General features: G+C 44.8%; 1 protein-coding gene across 7 annotated transcripts in view; it reads left to right on the top strand.

Annotated features, from left to right (window-relative positions):
* LTBP4 (latent transforming growth factor beta binding protein 4) overlaps positions 1-17,630 on the top strand; it is a 1,439,220-nt gene that overhangs the window by 1,106,078 nt on the left and 315,512 nt on the right. For all 7 annotated transcript variants that reach the window (XM_086938230.1, XM_086938229.1, XM_086938227.1 and 4 more), the window contains 2 exons: positions 2,233-2,304; positions 15,469-15,591. In XM_086938230.1, coding sequence (XP_086794356.1) covers positions 2,233-2,304; positions 15,469-15,591 — 195 coding nt within the window. The remainder of the gene's footprint in view (positions 1-2,232; positions 2,305-15,468; positions 15,592-17,630) is intronic.

The raw sequence follows: 17,630 nt of genomic DNA, 5'->3' as shown, positions 1-17,630 counted from the left end.
CACAGAAACAGCTGTGAAGGACAACATTGGAATATTGGAGCTCCGGGCTACTGCTGGCCATTAGGAGCCCAGAGATATTCCATTGTTTTCAATGGAGCTCCCAATATTCCAATGTTCTAATATCACATTGCTATCAATGTCCTGGAACAAAATGAATATTTTTAGAACTGAAGACATTCCTCTCCTTTTCATGGAGAATTTAGTGTAAGAGGTTGCATATATGTTCTGTCTGAAAAGGTAAGAGGCAACCACTTCACTCTCTTTGCAAGTTAGCCATGGCCTTAGGAAGGAGCCCATAGCCATCCAACCCCTTTGTCATAGGTCATCACATAGGTGTGAAGACTATTAAGATGGAGTCAAACTTAAATGTTTTCAAAGATGGCTGCTTCAGTTTGTATGTTGCACATGACTTGCAGACATTTAAGGCTGTGTACCAAATACATTGGTTGCAACTTGAAAATGACCATGGATATGGGAATCTATGCTTTTAAGGATACTTTGATGTGAATAATGTTGAAGAGGTTCCAACATACACTATGATTGTGACTGAGCACGGTTGTGTCATCTCCCAGTGCCGAATGGTGTGATCTCTTGAAGGATGGAAGTGTTGCGTGGAAGATGCCAAGACCAATAAACAGGACCACGTATGCCGATATCAGTCCTTTATGGGATGAGCACAGTCACCAATTGGCAGACTTTGTCTATGATATTAACTGAACGAGTGAGGGAGAACCTTGTTCCCTCTGAATCAGTGATGCACGCTGCATTATTGGCATGCGGGTTGCAGATATACATTGGTTCATGGCATTGTTCTATGGATTCCTGTGCTAGAATACATTGTAAGTAGGATTATGCTTCCCCTGCTGTTTAATTGGCCCATCATGCATAGAGTGTCTTATCAGTCAGGACAATCCTTTGCAATACATGTTTTCCAGTAGATTGGATTAGAGAAAGCTGGTCATATGTGTAACAAAGTTACTCATCTTTAATTAAACTGCAGGGTCCATTTAATTGCTAACATATGAGAAACAAGAGAAGGTTGAGAAACAGGAAAGCACATAAATGCAAGGGGTTCACTCCTTTATAGTCGCAGATTGGCTACTTCTGTCGGTGCAAAGTATAATTTAAAAATGTAAATTGATACTTGTATAGCGCACTACTCACCCGCAAGGGTCTCACGGCGCTTGTACGAATACCGCTGTGGAACCCATCCTGGCTTTCCCTGTGAGGCGTCCACTCCTGGGCACCCCCAAGGCGGAGGCCAGGCATCCTTAGCATTGTGGGGGCTGTTGTGGAGATTAAGCAAGCTATTGCCCAGAGTTGCAGAGTGGGACTCCATGATTGGAATAGGCACTGAGGCGAGAATGATCAGGTCCGTGGAATTTTGAGCCCAAGACCCGCCGAGGCGGGGACCCGGGCTAGACCTCTGCATCAGGGTCTGCCGCTCTAATCATTGAGCCACACTTCTCTATTTTCAAGCAGCTATCTATCCTTCCTCACTCTTTCTCTCTCCCTGTGTCTCTCTGGTGCTGCCTTTTGGCCTCAGTCTTTTCCATTCAATTTCTCATGAGAAACTGAGAGGAATACAAATGAATATCCTCATCTCCACCAGTCCTTATGCAGACACTCATCTATCAGTCCAATAAATAAGAGAAATTAGTCGAATTTTTCGATGGACTTGAAGATAGAGAGAGACAATGGTAGAGTAAGGTGGCAACACTGAAATGAGATGTTGCATTTTTTAGTGTCCAGAATAACTCACCTTGGCATTCACAATATGTTGGCCATCTGGACATTCAGGCTTCATATAACAAAAAAAAAGTCCAATTACAATTAGGAAGATAGAAGCAATCACGTGTATTAAATTTGACTTATAAATAATGTGGATTTTCTAGACTAGTTTGCTTGGTTGAAATGCCAATTTTAGCCTTAGTTTTAGACCTCTGTCACCGCACCGCCACAGAAAGAATGTTTTAGAAGTCCCGATGGTTCATAAGACAATACTACTGGCAAAGATTTTGCACAAATTCCCATTGTATTCTTTTTTTCACAACTTATAAATTCTTAGGTTATGCATATTCCATTATTAATTCCAGAGTATGGACTATTGAATTAAAACACAAAATTGAATTATTGCTCCTGCAGAATCTGGCAGGCAATCTTGCAATATTACAAGATGTCTTCCAGGAAAACTGAAGCATAATAATGAAATAAAACAATTTATTTTTACAGGAAATGTCGCCGTAGGAAGAAGTGATCTGCAGTGCCCCAAGGGCTATGAACAAATAAATGGATCTTGTGTAGGTGAGTTTTGTATTTAAAAGCACTCGTTCAACTACCATCTACATCTTTATCCAGCGATTGTTTTACTTTGCCTATAGCTATCCAAGTAACATGTTGTATTGAATCCAGCCAGACACATATACGTTAGGGGTTGAACTTTGAATACTACAGTGTAACTGAAAATCAGTACAAAATGAAAAATAGTGATTATTTGTTTATTTATTTGTTCAACCAATTGGCACATTAACATAAACAAGTTTTTGCAAGACAGAAAAGTCCTACTACAGTGGGGTCGTATTCATAACAAAATATTATTACCCCACAGGTTGTGCCTCATGTGTATGCTTCTTACCTTTTTTTGACAGATTGTTAGAAATGGGGTATCTGGTTGGCTAGGGTATGCACCTAAGCCAGGCAGAAGCCACCACTCTAGTCAGGGTAAGGGAATTACACACACAAGATAACCCCTGCTCACCTCTTTTGTAGCTTGGCACGAGCAGTCAGGCTTATCCCAGAGCCAATGTGTAACGCGTTTGCGTAACACACACACCAATGACTCAATAAACACACCACAATGAAGACTCCACACAGATTTATATCAAATCAAGTAATCACTTTGCCAACTAGGCAAATGTCAAAACATTACAGTTAGGGCAATAAGATAAAGATGTATATGTTGCACAAGTCATGAAAACACCATCCCTGCGTATACAATGCAAATCCTGAAATAATACTCATTATCCTGACACTGCAAGGTAAAAACGATACATATAATAATATCAGGACATGAAATTCAGCAGTTAGGTTACAGGGAGAAAACACATGAATTACCAGGCATCACCATTAGTACTAGTTAACACCATATACACATCAGCAACAGTAACACCATACAGCCCAGAACCCCAGTGTTCTTATCAGTGGGATTATGGCTGTAATCCTTGTGAGCCTTGTTGAAAAAGAACAGATGAGTTATTGATTTAACACGTAGGCCGCAGGAGCGCCTGCTTGCCTTATTACAGAGCTACAATAATTTTTGTGACTTCGCTAAATCACGAAGAAGGGTCTCTGTCAGGGTTCACCCAGTATGGCAACAATCAGATAAATGCCCCAAGGCACGTATAACAGAGCATAACACCCAAAGAGGCATTGGTTTTGCAGATCGCGCTCTTTTAGTCTCCATGTATGCGGACAATGTCACTCTTTATGTCGGCAATCCTCAGGAGAACCTCAGCCCTTTTTTTCGTAAAGTGATACAATTTGGGGGCTACTCTGTAATCCAGGTGAGCTGGAATAAGTCTGTGCTGTTCCCCGTCACTGATGCCAGGGTGCCTTTCACTCCAGACTAAACCTTCATGTGGGCGTCAGTCCCACTAGGTACTTAGGTATCTGGCTGAGCAGGGACGTAGATGAACTTTAGAGAGCTAACTTTGGCAGTGCTGTGGACTGGCTTGAGTCCAAGATTCCCCTCTGGTGCCGGCTGCCTTTATCTTTGGCCGGTCGCATAGCTATCGCCAAGATGGTTGTGCTCCCAAAGTCTTTGTATTTGTTCATGAACATTCCCATCAACCTTACTGCCCACTTTTTTTTCGCAAAGTCCGCTGTTTGCTCATCACTTTGGTTTGGGCCGGTCGACAGCCTAGGATTGCATACAACATTCTTAGCCTCCCAATGTCACGCGGCGGACTTGGCACCCCTGGTTTTAAACTTTATTCCCTTAGTGCCCAGGCCAGTTTTCTTCATTTTTGGCTCCACTCGATCCCCTTTCAACCGCATGTTGCGGTGGAGGCTGACCTTGCTGCCCCATGGCCTCTCTCGACCGCCTTGTTCGCCCCAGCAAAACTCCCATGCACTGAGATAGATACGTTCGAGACCATGCGCTGGGCCTGGGAGGGGCTCCGTACATTTGCGGCTCTGGCATGCTCTCCGCGAATACAGTGCCAATCGCTCATCATCCAGCTTTTCCTCCTCTTCAAACCTCTGGGATGGTTAAACATGCTACTTGCTTAGGGCTGTCTACAGTGTCGGATCTCTACCCTGGGGGCACATTCTTCTCACTTGTTGCCAACTCTGGCCCCATGGACACTCTACTCTACTATCAACTCAGGGCTGTCTGCAGGGAGCTCGATGTCCACTCTCGACGTCCTTTATACGTCCCCCACCCCTCGGAAACTAGTCACTAAAATCTATGCCTCACGCTGGACGCATCTTCCATTTCCACTGACAGTGCGCGTGTGGTGAGGACCTGGGTATCAAAATCTCTCAATCTGACTGGCTCTATTGTTGTAACCAGATTAAACATCTGTCCTCAAATTACCATCTGCGCTTTATTCACTTTAAATATTTACATAGGCTAAACCAGACTCTTGTCCAGCTTCACAAGAAGGGACTTTTTCCCCAATGATGATGCCTGCGCTGCTCTGCTCCTGCGGCTGACATTTCCCACCTCGCATGGCTGTGTCTCCAGGTCTCCGCATACTGGCGTGAGGTCTGCGCCGCTATTTCTGAGATCACCTCGTCGCTGGTCCAGCCCAATGCTCCACTTTGCCTTTTGGGCTTTGTTAAATATTGCCAGATGCCTTCCGCCGCCTGACTGCCATGCTACTTTCCTTGCGCGGCGCAGGGTTTCCATGTGCTGGAGCTGCAAGCCTGCACCTAAGGTCGGCCTTTGGCTTGAGGACGCCTCGCGCTGCCAGACTCTACTGTATGAATTTTGGGACCTCATGCCTGCCAGATCCCTCCAATTGACATTTGGGGCCCACTTGTGTCCCAGCACCCGGCGACCTCCCCCGCGCTCCCCATAGGCGATCCGCACGCGGCGGCCGCCGTTGATGGTCAATGAGTAGCTTGCTTCCCGCTCTCTCTCCCCTCTGTTCAATAATCCCCCCCCCTCACTTAAGGTGCTTCCTCCCGGGGCCCACTCCACTGTATTGGTGCTCCTACAATATTTCTTCTTTGTATTGATTTCAAGCATTCTGTATTCGAGGTATCTTTTGCTGGAATATATCGTATGTCTGTCCATGATGTCTTGATACGGTGCAATCTTGTAACTATGTTATGCAATTTTGCTCAATAAAGGTTTTTGAAAATCAAAAAAAAAGGCACGTATAACAGAGTGATGGGGGAAAGCACAAACCCAGAGAACCACCCTTCACTCGTAATGTGCCCAAATGCAGCTGCCTACAAGCGTGCGGTGCACCTGTCCAACACACAGTACATTTTGGCCTCAGTAAAGGGGAGTCAATGCAGTGGTGGGACAGACTCTGCCACCCGGCAGGACCCTCAGCTACCACAAAGCGGAAATCTCTCTTCTCGGCCGGGCTCCTCCCACTGGGAGCACAACGCCACCCATGAAGGAAACACAGGACAGTCACACAACTCCTCCTAACCTGTGTTGGTTTCCTCTGACCAGTAGATGGCCAACATGGTTATGGTGATCCTTACCAACCCGACAAGGCACCTTCACCAGAGACAGAGCCGACCATACAGCTCGAGCCTTCACACAGCCAACTTTCCTCAATACGGCAGCTTCCACCTGGAATGGGTCCCAATGGACAGGGGATTTAAATGACCGGCCATGGGGTCTGCAACTGGAGTGTTGGTGCCACTGGGTGGCCCTTTTCCCCCAGGCACTGCACATTGAGGTCCCCCTTTCTAATGGGGGGAGGGGGCACAATATAATTAATAGACCAGCACATCAGGGTCATTGAGAAAAGTTGCAGTCCTTCTAGTAGCCCAGCAGGCCACAGGTCAGCACAACAAGCAAGTCAGTCCAATGGCAGTTCTTCCTGGCAGCATAGCAGCTCCTTCTGGCAATGTGCAGTCTGTAAAGCCAGCAGGGTCTGGTTACAAGTCCACAGTGTCTAAAATCAAGGGGTCAGAGCCCCTGTACTTATACTCAAAATGTCTTTGATCTAGGGGAAACTTCAAAAGAAATCATAGAAGTGCACAACACCCCTATTTTATCCAAGCTTTGTTTCCGAACATCAGTAGGGGGTAAACAAGCCCTTTGTGTGAGGGCAGGGCCCAGCCTATACAAATGTAGGTGTGCCCCAACCCCTCTTTCCCAGTGCAGTAACACCATTCAGTATGCATATGAATGCAGATGCAACCCTGTTACACCCAACCCTTCTGTGTGATGGCTGTCTGGAAAATATGCACAAAGCCCCACTGTCACTCTACCCTAGATGTGGATTGGAGTCAGGTTGCAAAACACAAGAGTCATAAGCACAGTGAAATGCCCACTTTCTAAAAGTATATATAGAGAAAGAGGGCAACCCAATATTGCCTCGGCGACTTGGGTAGACAGTGATATAATTGGTAAGAATGCCCACAAAAGATCTTTTTACATAAATATATTTGACCGATTTGTATGCAATTCAACATGTCATATTTTGACATCAATATTTCAATTGAAAGTTATTTAAAGAAATATTCAAGAAAACTTAATTATTTAGAGAGGAAAAAGAACAATTCTAAAGCAGGTGTGTAGATTAATAATTTTGTATTGAATAAGAAATATATTTACAAATCTACAATAGGGGTTCACAAAACATCAATCTAAACATACATTGACTGAGATGCAGAGGCAGGGAGTTCCAGGTCTTTGCAGAGAGGTAGGATAAGGATCTTCCTTCAGCTGTGGTCTTGCGGATACGTGGGGCGTTGGCCAGGGCCAGTTGGGCGGAGCGGAGATATCTGGTGTGGGTGAAGAAAGAGAGGCGGTAGCTGAGTTATGCAGGTTTGGCGTTGTGGAGTGCTTTGCAGACGTGAGTGAGAAGCATGAAGGTAATTGTCTTGTTGACAGGTAGCCAATGAAGGTCTCTCAGGTAGTCGGTGATGTGGTTGCGGCTTGGGATGTTCAGAATGAGTTTGGTGGAGGTATTCTGGATGGTCTGTAGTTTCTTTTGGAGTTTCTAGGTGGTGTAGGATTAGAGTGCGTTGCTGTAGTCGAGTCTGCTGCTGACGAGCGCATGGGTGACCATTTTCCTGGACTCGGTGGGGATCCACTTGAAGCTCCTATGAAGGAGGCAAAGTGTGTGGAAGCAGGCGGACATGACGTTATTGATTTGTGAATGTGAATTATGACTTGCAATTGGTGGTATTTCTCAATTGCTAAACTTTCTGTTGTCACTTCTCATTCTACGGCTAGTCAGAACAGGTGCAGTTTTCAAGTACATCCTAAAATGCTTGCAGTTTGTAAATCTACCCTTAGTTTTAGCTTTGAGCTTTTTAAAATCCCAATCACTAAAGGCTGAGGGATCTCCCTCTGCTTTTGTCCTTGAAATCCCCCTTGGTGGGTCGGATCTCAACCAGCTGAATATTGAATCCTGGTTAGAGGGTGGTGGGGTACTATTTCTTCAAGCTTCATTTTCTTTTTGTTAGGTACGCCTTGGACACCAAATTGAGCATTTCATAAGTGTTTTTTGAAAACACTGAAGTCCGGGCAGTGAGTTACAGAGGATTTTACGCATTCAGGAGTCTAAAGGTTCAGAAACAACGTTGCCTACTGCAATACACTCTCATTAGTTTTTCAATTAATTTTTCGGTGAGCATGGTGATATTACATTGCAATAATTCAGATATAGAATCCCTAGTCTTGTAGTGAGGTCCACCAAATGGTTGATTTGATCAGGCAGGAGGACTTTTTAGAGTATGGCCGGCAGGAATTTAAACTGCTTGTCCTTAGTGTTGATTTTTCCACTGTAGGGTGAGATCTGCTTAAAATTTGATAGCCAGATTTTTTATTTTCTGCAGTGCAGTCTATGGATGTTTCCAGATGTGTGGGCATGTTGAAGTAACTTTTTTATGGCTTATGAATTAGTAGCAAAGATTGATCTCAATTTATGCCAAATAAGTTATTTGCCAATGTTTGTAAAGCATTGTAATGCCTTTGGACCAAGTCTTCACTATATAAAAACTGCAAAAATAAATAACTAAATAAAATGATCCTAAATGTATACCACAAGCTGATCCTAAATCTTTCACTGACTGTAACATAACCTGTTCCTAGATGTAATCATATTCATTTCCCTGAACCAAATCTAACAGTTTTTTTTCCAGTTTTATATAGCGGATACTCGACCAAAAGGGATCAGCAGTAGCAGCTGGCACAGCAGGGGGCGGTGCGGGTTCAGGAAACTCGACGCACGACAGGAGAAGTAAAATGAAATTGAAAAATAATTAAAACCACTTACCTTGCGCTCGCCGCATTGCTGAGTCGGCGATGCGGCGAGCGCAAGATAAGTGGTTTTATATTTTCTTCTATTTAATTTTACTTCTCCCTTTGTATGTCTACTTACCTGACCCCCACCCCGCCCGCCCCTCTGCTCTTAACTGTGCTGCTGCCACTGGGTATCATAGCCCTTTACATGAGCCCTAGTTTCATTACAGACCGGCACATTTATTTTTATTAGGCACAGGGAGAGTAAGTGACTTTCCGAGAATCACAGGTTGTTTGCACCTCCTGTCAGCCTTGAACAGGTTTCCCCAGCTTCGAAGTTGACTGCTGTAGCCATCATATCCCATCCAAATAATATATCCCTTATCATAATAGAGGAACTGATTTAGAGCTTGGTGGCGGGGTTACTAGTTACAAGCATGGCAGATACCTCATCTGCTTCATTACAAGGGAATTTTATTCTCTGGCTCATGTAATAACGCAAATAGGGCATTCGTCACTTTTGTCACAGAGTACCTGTCCACCAAATTCTATATCAGATCCTTTGACTGTAACCACGTCTTTCATACCTTTGACTGTAACCACAGCTATCATACCTTTGGCTATCACTGCGACTATCATTTCTTTGACTGTAGCCACAACTATCATACCTTTGGCTGTCACCATAACTATCATACCTTTGAATGTAGCCACAACTGTAATGCCTTTGTAGCCACAACTGGCATACCAATGACCGCAACCACAACTATCATACCTTTGACTGTAGCCACAACTATCATACCTTTGACTGTAGCCACACCTATCATGCCTTTGACTCTATCACAACTATCATACCTTTGACTGTAGCCACAACTATCATACCTTTGACTGTAGCCACAACTATCATACCTTTGACTGTAGCCACAACTATCATACCTTTGACTGTAGCCACAACTATCATACCTTTGACTGTAGCCACAACTATCATACCTTTGACTGTCACCACACCTATCATACCTTTGACTGTAGCCACACCTATCATGCCTTTGACTCTATCACAACTATCATACCTTTGGCTGTAGCCACACCTATCATGCCTTTGACTCTATCACAACTATCATACCTTTGACTGTAGCCACAACTATCATACCTTTGACTGTAGCCACAACTATCATACCTTTGACTGTAGCCACAACTATCATACCTTTGACTGTAGCCACAACTATCATACCTTTGACTGTAGCCACAACTATCATACCTTTGACTGTAGCCACAACTATCATACCTTTGACTGTAGCCACACCTATCATGCCTTTGACTCTATCACAACTATCATACCTTTGGCTGTAGCCACACCTATCATGCCTTTGACTCTATCACAACTATCATACCTTTGACTGTAGCCACAACTGTCATGCCTTTGACTGTCACTACAGCGCTGCCTCTAAACTGCAAGTTAACTATAAACTTGAATCTGTCCCGTGCCTTTTTCTGCTAATTGCGATTAAAGGTATTTTCTGTCTCTTTGTTGTTTAATGAGATTGGTTTACAATAAAATATTTTCAGTAAAATGTACTCCAGTGAAACTAATTACATGAGATCACCGAATAATACTGCCCCACTATACCCCAAACTATTACCTTCCCACACGCAGTAGCCCAATGATGTCATTGAGGCCCCTCCACACCACCGGGCCACATCTTGTCCCCTATTTAAAGGGATTTGTTATCTTGAAGATCCTGCAAGCACAGGGGCAGCTCGCCACATTCTGAAGGAGGCACACACCACCAGGTTGCAGAAGGAACTAACTCTGCAGCACTGGGCCACTGTGACACATTGAGCTCCTTTGCAAACAACGCGCAACTTTCTCTTACACCGTAGGCTTGCATTATGACTAGCCCTTGGATTACAGCTGTCCTGAACACAATTCCTTTCTGTGGCGATCTCTAGCGCCCAATGAAGCTCCCTAGGCCCCATCACTTGACGCTGCTGATACCCATTCTAGAATACACGTTCACAAGCAAAATTGCTGCGACAAGCCCCAAATAATACAGTTTAAATTGTAGCACCTTTGTACGGCATCCACCGACGCACCAGTGAACCCTCATCGTTGCAGTCATGTCCCCGGATTAGAGCGATAAATGGAAAAAGTTCCCATGGCTTTGTCACTGACAATCTGAGGACATTTTGACAGATGCATGACTTCTATCCATTCACAAGCTCGGAAGCCCTCCCACCTCTTGTCTCAGCCCACCTTATCCTAATGTCTGAGGTCCTAGCTTCAGCTGTCCTAGACGTTGCTGGCTCCTTATCTAAGTATTCTGCTGCTTTACACCGATTTGGTCATTTTTGACAGACTGGGACCAATGGGCTGTCCTTGGGGAGCCGGTGTGGGCCTCCTTGCCTGGCTTTTGTATATGCTTGATGGTATGCTGCCTGTATGAACTCAAGGAGACTAGTTGGATGTTACAACTCCCCCCATCTCCCCCCCCCCCACCCCCACAACTACTTAACAGAGTGTGACAAATGGACCCAGATTTCTACCAACACTGTAAAGTGTGTCTAGAAAACTAATGCAGGTGCCAGGAAAAGAAACAGACCCCCTTATCAACTAGAACAGGCTTCTGCTGTTAAGAGGTCCTAAATTCTGAGTGATGGGTTAAGAAAGACGGGCTTGAGGTTTATCAGTAACTGATTGACCGAGAGGAGGTGCACAAGATCCACTTAGCCTCCAGGGGATGCACTGTAGTGTAAAGTGGAAGTCATTGTTTCCGCAACACAATTTTAATTTCTCGTTTTAGCGTGCCACCTGTGTGGATTTGATAAAGGCACATGACTGCAGAGTTGTGAGGTGCGCTTGGGTCTTATGCCATTTGGACCAAGCAGTGACCTCAGTTTACCGAGAATACTGTGAGTCTTTGGCCATTGGAACAGGAAGTGACCTTGTATACTTGAGAGTGCTTCTGGCTCTTATACTCTTTGTTGGATCTGCTACTCTGGAGCAGTGCTTAATTTGTAAAAAAAAAAAAAATACATAAGTGCCAGGGCCCTCGTCAACAGATCACCCCAGCTTGCACCACCCATTGCCACTGCCAATGCTGCCAATGAGAGAACCTACACACCTGCTAACCATCTCAGTTCTACAAGTTTGACAACGCAGACTGTTTGTGGCCCCCAAAGCTATAGGAATGGCTTGAGCAACAGATATTAGTTGCTTTTATTGCATTTTGAATGAAAAAACAAGTGTTGTTCTGCTCGTCTTTAAATTGAAAATACAGCACCAGCATGTCGCAGCTGTCTTAAGTGCCACTGCTGACAAATAATTGCGGGTGCTGAGCACTGGAAACCACCGGCTAAAATTAAGCAGTGCTCTGGAGTAATAGTTCCCTATATATGTTTGCTTTTTCCTTGTGGTTTTTGCTGATTCTCTTTTCAGGGCCTTTGGACGTTGTGCACTCTCCCACTGTAATGCATTGTGAAAGAGCGCTCACCCTTCCTACTTATGCTAGGAAGTGGTGCTTACCTGATTAGTTTAGATACTGCTCCTGTGAGTAACCTGTCAAGAGGTATACCACATACCCAGGACGAGTACTGCACTGGCTACTAGTGGGCTGCAGCACTGATTGTGCCACACACAAGAAGAACCTTTCAAACATGTCTCAAGGCTGTCATCACAGGCTTGTGTGTGCACATTTACACTTATGCTCACGTTGGCCTTTCTAAACCATTGGCAAAGCTAGAATGCCTTTCCCTAAAGCACCCCTAGGGTGAGCCTTGAGGGGTTGAGCAAGTGATAGGTGAAAGGCAGGGCAGGTACACAGGTGTGTTCCCTTCCTAGGCAGAGAAGAACCACACATGTGCCTTTAACTACCTATGAGGTTTGCTCTTCCCATAGGTTGGCGTGGGGGAGTGGCTGAGATTACTTTAAGGTGCAGTGGTGGCTTAAAGTGGAGCAGCCTCATAGTATTTACTATCATTATATTCACAATGACAAATCCTCCCTTGTGGTAAAGGTGGATTTGTCATTGATAGCTTAGAAATGCTACTTCTAGAAAGTGGACATTTTTCTGCGCTAAACTCTTTTGTGTGCCTTTTAGTTTGACTCTAGTCCACACTGGAGGCTGGGGGAGCACATCTGTTCAGTTCCCAGAGACAGCCATAAACATTGGATATGCAACTGGAACAAAAGACCTCTTCCATTTGAGGACTTGGCTGGAAAGAGGTTTTGACACTTGGCCTCTGGGAAGCCAGATCATGGCTCTACTGAAGTTTAAGATCTGCATTCCAAGGCCCCACGGCAGACAGGACTGACATTTAGGGGAGACATCTGTAATTCAAATGAGAACCTCTAAACCACCCCCTTACTACAAAGGCACACTACAGTGCAACTGCTGGTGCCATACTTCAGCTGGGCAGAGATACACTTGTGGTGACGTAGGACCAGACAGTCTGGACTGCATGTTGCACACTGCCAGAGGAATCTGTTGTGCACAAGGAGGAGACTGCCATTGGAAGGGACTCTCCACCCTGGCTGAATAGTGGCTGGCCTGGGATGACTACCTGCTGCTGTGTGGCTCCCAGAAGTGTGCGCTCCTAGGGCTTGTTGACTTGCCCCCAGTTCTTTGTAGAGGTCTCAGGGATATCAAAGATCTCCCGTGAAGGGACCTACACCGTCTACGTGTTTCACCTCGAGAGCGGTGTCCTCTCAAGTGCCTACTTCATCTGCTGGATCCTGACTGCAGCACAGTATGAGCGTGGGACTAAGTATAGTACCTGGAGACCGCATTGCCTTGTGCGGAGCCACAAACCATGCCCGCATCTAAGGAGCATGGCCCCTGCATCATGGGGCCTCAGCACGCACAAGCGGCTAGTTGGTGGTAAGTGGATTCACTGGTTGCGTGACTCAGTGTGGCCCGCATCATGGTCCATGCCACATTTCTCTCATGCTCATTGCATGCAATATCCAATTCACAGGTTTCAACCCTCGGAGGGAGGGCGCATCTGTTGTAGTGCCTCATTACACCTTGTTGGGTACTACTGAACTAGCGACTGTGTGTGTGGGTGTGGATTGACTGGTGCCATTCATATCATCGCATACTAGACATTGTGCTCATTCCAGGGACATACAGAAAACCTGACTGTTGGTTGATTGTAACCAGATTGTCTGGTGCGATCGTATCATCATGCACCAGTGGTCGTGATTCAGAGGATGTACGGCAAACCCGACCGTGGGTTGATTGTGACTAGTATCATCTATGCACCAGACATTGTTCCTTCCAAGGAGGTATGGAGAAGCCACTGGTGAGTTGATTGGAACTCGTTTGTCTGGTGCCACTCGGGTCATCACACACCAGACTTTGTGCCTCATTTCCTGTGAGGTAAAGTAAACTAAACTTTTGGCTCATTGTGATTGGAATTTACTGGTGCAACTCATATAATCGCACACCAGATGTTGTGCCTGATTTCCAGGGAGGTACGGAGAACCCGACTCGTGGTTTATTGTGAATGGATTGTCTGGTGCAGCTCGGATCAATGCACACCAAACATTGTGTATCACTTCCTGTGGAGTGCAGGGACTGCTGCACCCCCCATGATTCTTCTTGCCCTCATTGTGGCAAAATAAGCTGCCCTCTCCTCACCCAGCCCAACAACTTTGTGTTGCCAGGTAGTATCTCCCAGATCTAACCTGGGTGGTGAGAGTAAGTGACTGTGCTGAGGGACACTTCAGAGAGCGATCTTAAGTGGGTTGAGGGACTGCATGTCCCCCCTGTGCTTCACAGAACTGGGCTGGTACAGAAGGCCAATTGAGGGACCTCTTGATTGAACTGGGACAGCCTCTAGCCTGTTTCTTCTCCACATAAAATGGGTGAACTTTCCGAGTGGTGGCCAACCCCCCCATTTGTCGACTGTTGCAGTTACCCTGACAGCTACTCCAGCCTACTCCAATGGGACCCTGACTAGGTGACTCCGGCCTCAAACCGGTATAATAAGTGGTGTTTTTTTTAACTTTCATCCATTGGCAGAGTAGTAGGGGTGGGTAACTGAGAGGTGTGGGCGGGGTTGAGCCACGGGTTTAGATTCAGATGATCAACTGACCTGCCGGATATCTTTTGCACCGTGTTAGGGTGCCAAGTGCATGTGTGTGCAAGTGTGCGTCATGCGGACTTGCCGATATCCTCTGCACTGCATTACAGTGCTGTATGAGTGTGCAGCATAAAAACAGCCTGCCAATAGTACCACAGCGCAGTGGTCTTGTTTTAATTTGTTGTTTCATTACCTATTGAATACTCTGTTTTGACATTGGTTTTACCTGTGGGTCCTTCCCCCTCAGAGTTGCTGAAAAGTGTTAGAAATTCCTGTGTGCACACATTCCTGATATCGTTGTGGCCTGGGGTGCACCCTTTAAATGTGTGGATTTGAATTTTATTATTTGCCAGGGTGGGCCCAGATCTAACAATATATCGCTTCGCATAAGGGTGCTGGGGTAGAATATAATTTTTACCAAGTTTGCATATTACTGATTTTATTTTAACACTATTGGGCTTAGTACTGCTAGTAATGTTTCCAAGTGCGATTTATGCCCAGAAATACATGATGTGCATATTGTGTTAATTAATGTGTGTGTTGAATACAATTTTTATTTACATACACCTCAGGTGAAGTCTCTTTTGTGACGCTCAGTGTATGTATTGTTTACACATTGCCTCTGCGATAAGCCTGACTGCTCAGTGCCAAGCTACCCAAGGGTGAGCACAGGTTATATAGTGAGTGTAATCACCTAACCCTGACAGGAGTGGTAGGTTCTGCCTCTCTTGGGCACCGACTAAGCCAGCCAGAAAGTACCAGCTCCAACACTCTTGGAAAAAGAAGTGACCTCTAAATAAAGAGCCTGCTTCTGGTTTTTTTGTTACCATTGGAACAGGAAGTGACTTCAGACTATCTGTTCTATGACCTTTTACCATTGGTACATGAAGTGACTCCAGAGGTCTAAAGCAATTTCTTATTTTTTTGACTTCCCTTTCTTTTAGATATCGATGAGTGTCTGGAGCCTGGGCTGTGTCAGAACGGAGACTGCACCAACACAAGAGGAAGCTACAGCTGCCTCTGCAAGACGGGGTACCTGCTAGACTCCTCCCGGAGCAGCTGCATTTGTAAGTGTCCTCTATGCCTATTTGAGGGGGTGGGACAACTCCATCTCTGAATAAGAACAAAGAGGCAGGACAGGCTATTGTTACAAATGGTGAACAATTACAATTTCAGTAATACTCCCACATACGTGTGTTATTTCAAATGGTCGCAGAGCCGGACGCTGCCACATCTGTATATTAGTTTGAAAAGGGCAAACGCCGTAATTTGCCATATAAGACTGCCCTCAGGACTTCAGAACATGTTACACAACCTGAATTGATCATTATGAACCATGAAGAACAAGTTACTACCTTCGGTAATGCATTTCTGGTGGAAACAGTATCTACCTGTGGATTCTTCGCCTTTTGAATATCCCCAGGGTCAAGCTTCCACGGAGGCTGGTGCTTGGGGATATTCAAAAGGTGAGGAATCCGCAGGTATATGTATCCATCTGAGTGCCTAGTTACATGTGTCAATGTGCAGTATGCAGTGGGTTTAGTCAGTCATAGCTCATTGGACTGGCATTTGTAACTTGAAAATAGGTATGATCTGATTCAAAGCACCGGGCCACCATTATACGGATTGGTTATATATTTAATTTTGTTACCAGTTTCTACTAATTACAGATCATCTCGTCTAAACCTCAAATTTGGCAATACCAGAACTAAGTGATGCAAATGACCTGTCTTTGTTACCACACTAAGTCAAGGTTCAGATTTGCTTTGAAAAAAAACAATACCACAATAGTTTGCAAAAGTAGCCAACATTACAACAAGTTAAAATATTAAGTCTGGCGGAAAAGAAGATGCAAAAAGAACAACTGATGGACAGAATGTTGAACAATGTCAAACATTCACCCCAGTGCAGAGATCTGTGCCTAAAACCATCATTTTTTTTGCTCCCCATGCCATTCCAGTTTGAACCCAGCCATATATGCAAATCAGGCTTGATCTTGTTCCCCATGGGAACTGTCCAGCCCGAACTGCCAGCCCAAGTCCTCCATGGACCGCAAACAAGCATCCTGGGAGTAAAGGCAGGTGTAAAGGTAGAACATCAATAAAAAAACAACACAATAATTGAAATCCTGTAAGCACAGTAGCAGCTGAGCTGAAGCTGGGGAGTCCAGTGCAGGCTTAGGAGGGCCGGATAGGTTACATATTTTCAGGATAACTACCAACTATGCTTAATGAATTCAATTAAGATTTATTGTTGGAAAATATAACACATCAATATGTGAAAAATCTAGCATTGATCTGTCCCTTCTGGAACTATGTTGAATTACTTTGAGGTAAAACATCAGACCAGGGCTTTGAAGCCTTTTAATACTTAAGAGAAAGTCAAACTATACATGCCACAGGGTCGCCTTGTGCCATACATTCATATGTATGCATACAATATAGAGAGCAGATCTTTAGTGACTGAGAAACCAACGTGATCTGCTACCTCTTTGGTGGAGGCACAGGGTTTGAAGGTTATTATTTCACTTTTCTGCAGGTATCATTTTCACAAGAAAACCATGATCCCAGCTGCCACCCTGGGTTGTAGTATCAGCCTTGTGAGCTTTTGCACAGATGGAACTCATAGGTTGTTCAACCCTCATGTTTATCTGGTGCATCCACGGCAAACTCTAGACACATTGATGAGTACGATCAGTTCAGGTGCATGTTTTCTGTGGATCAGTTAAGGACTTCATAAGCCATTGTCAATTTTAGGGCTTTATTTAGAGTTTGGGTTATGGTATACTCCTTGACGACTGAGGTGATTGCCCCGTGCTCAATATTACAAGCGCAATATAGTCACTGGCACTTGTACCCCCCAACCCCAGCGCCTGAAGACCCTAACGGGTGAGTAGTCAAGCTTTACAAGAAACCCAACTGATTGATTGATTGATATTACAGCAGATGAGATATCCTTCACCTTTTAACAGAGTATCCGATCCACCAAATTCTCAATAAGGCTTTTAGTACTTCCAGAAACACACCATGCAATCAAAACCTACTAACAGGATCTTAGACTTTGGCCTAACAACAGCTGAACTCTTCAAACCCTTTAACTAAATGAA

The sequence above is a fragment of the Lissotriton vulgaris genome, chromosome 9, assembly GCF_964263255.1.
Source record: "Lissotriton vulgaris chromosome 9, aLisVul1.2, whole genome shotgun sequence".
NCBI lineage: Eukaryota > Metazoa > Chordata > Amphibia > Caudata > Salamandridae > Lissotriton > Lissotriton vulgaris.
The sequence above is the reverse complement of the archived record's forward strand: the minus strand, read 5'-3'. Positions and strand labels throughout refer to the sequence as shown.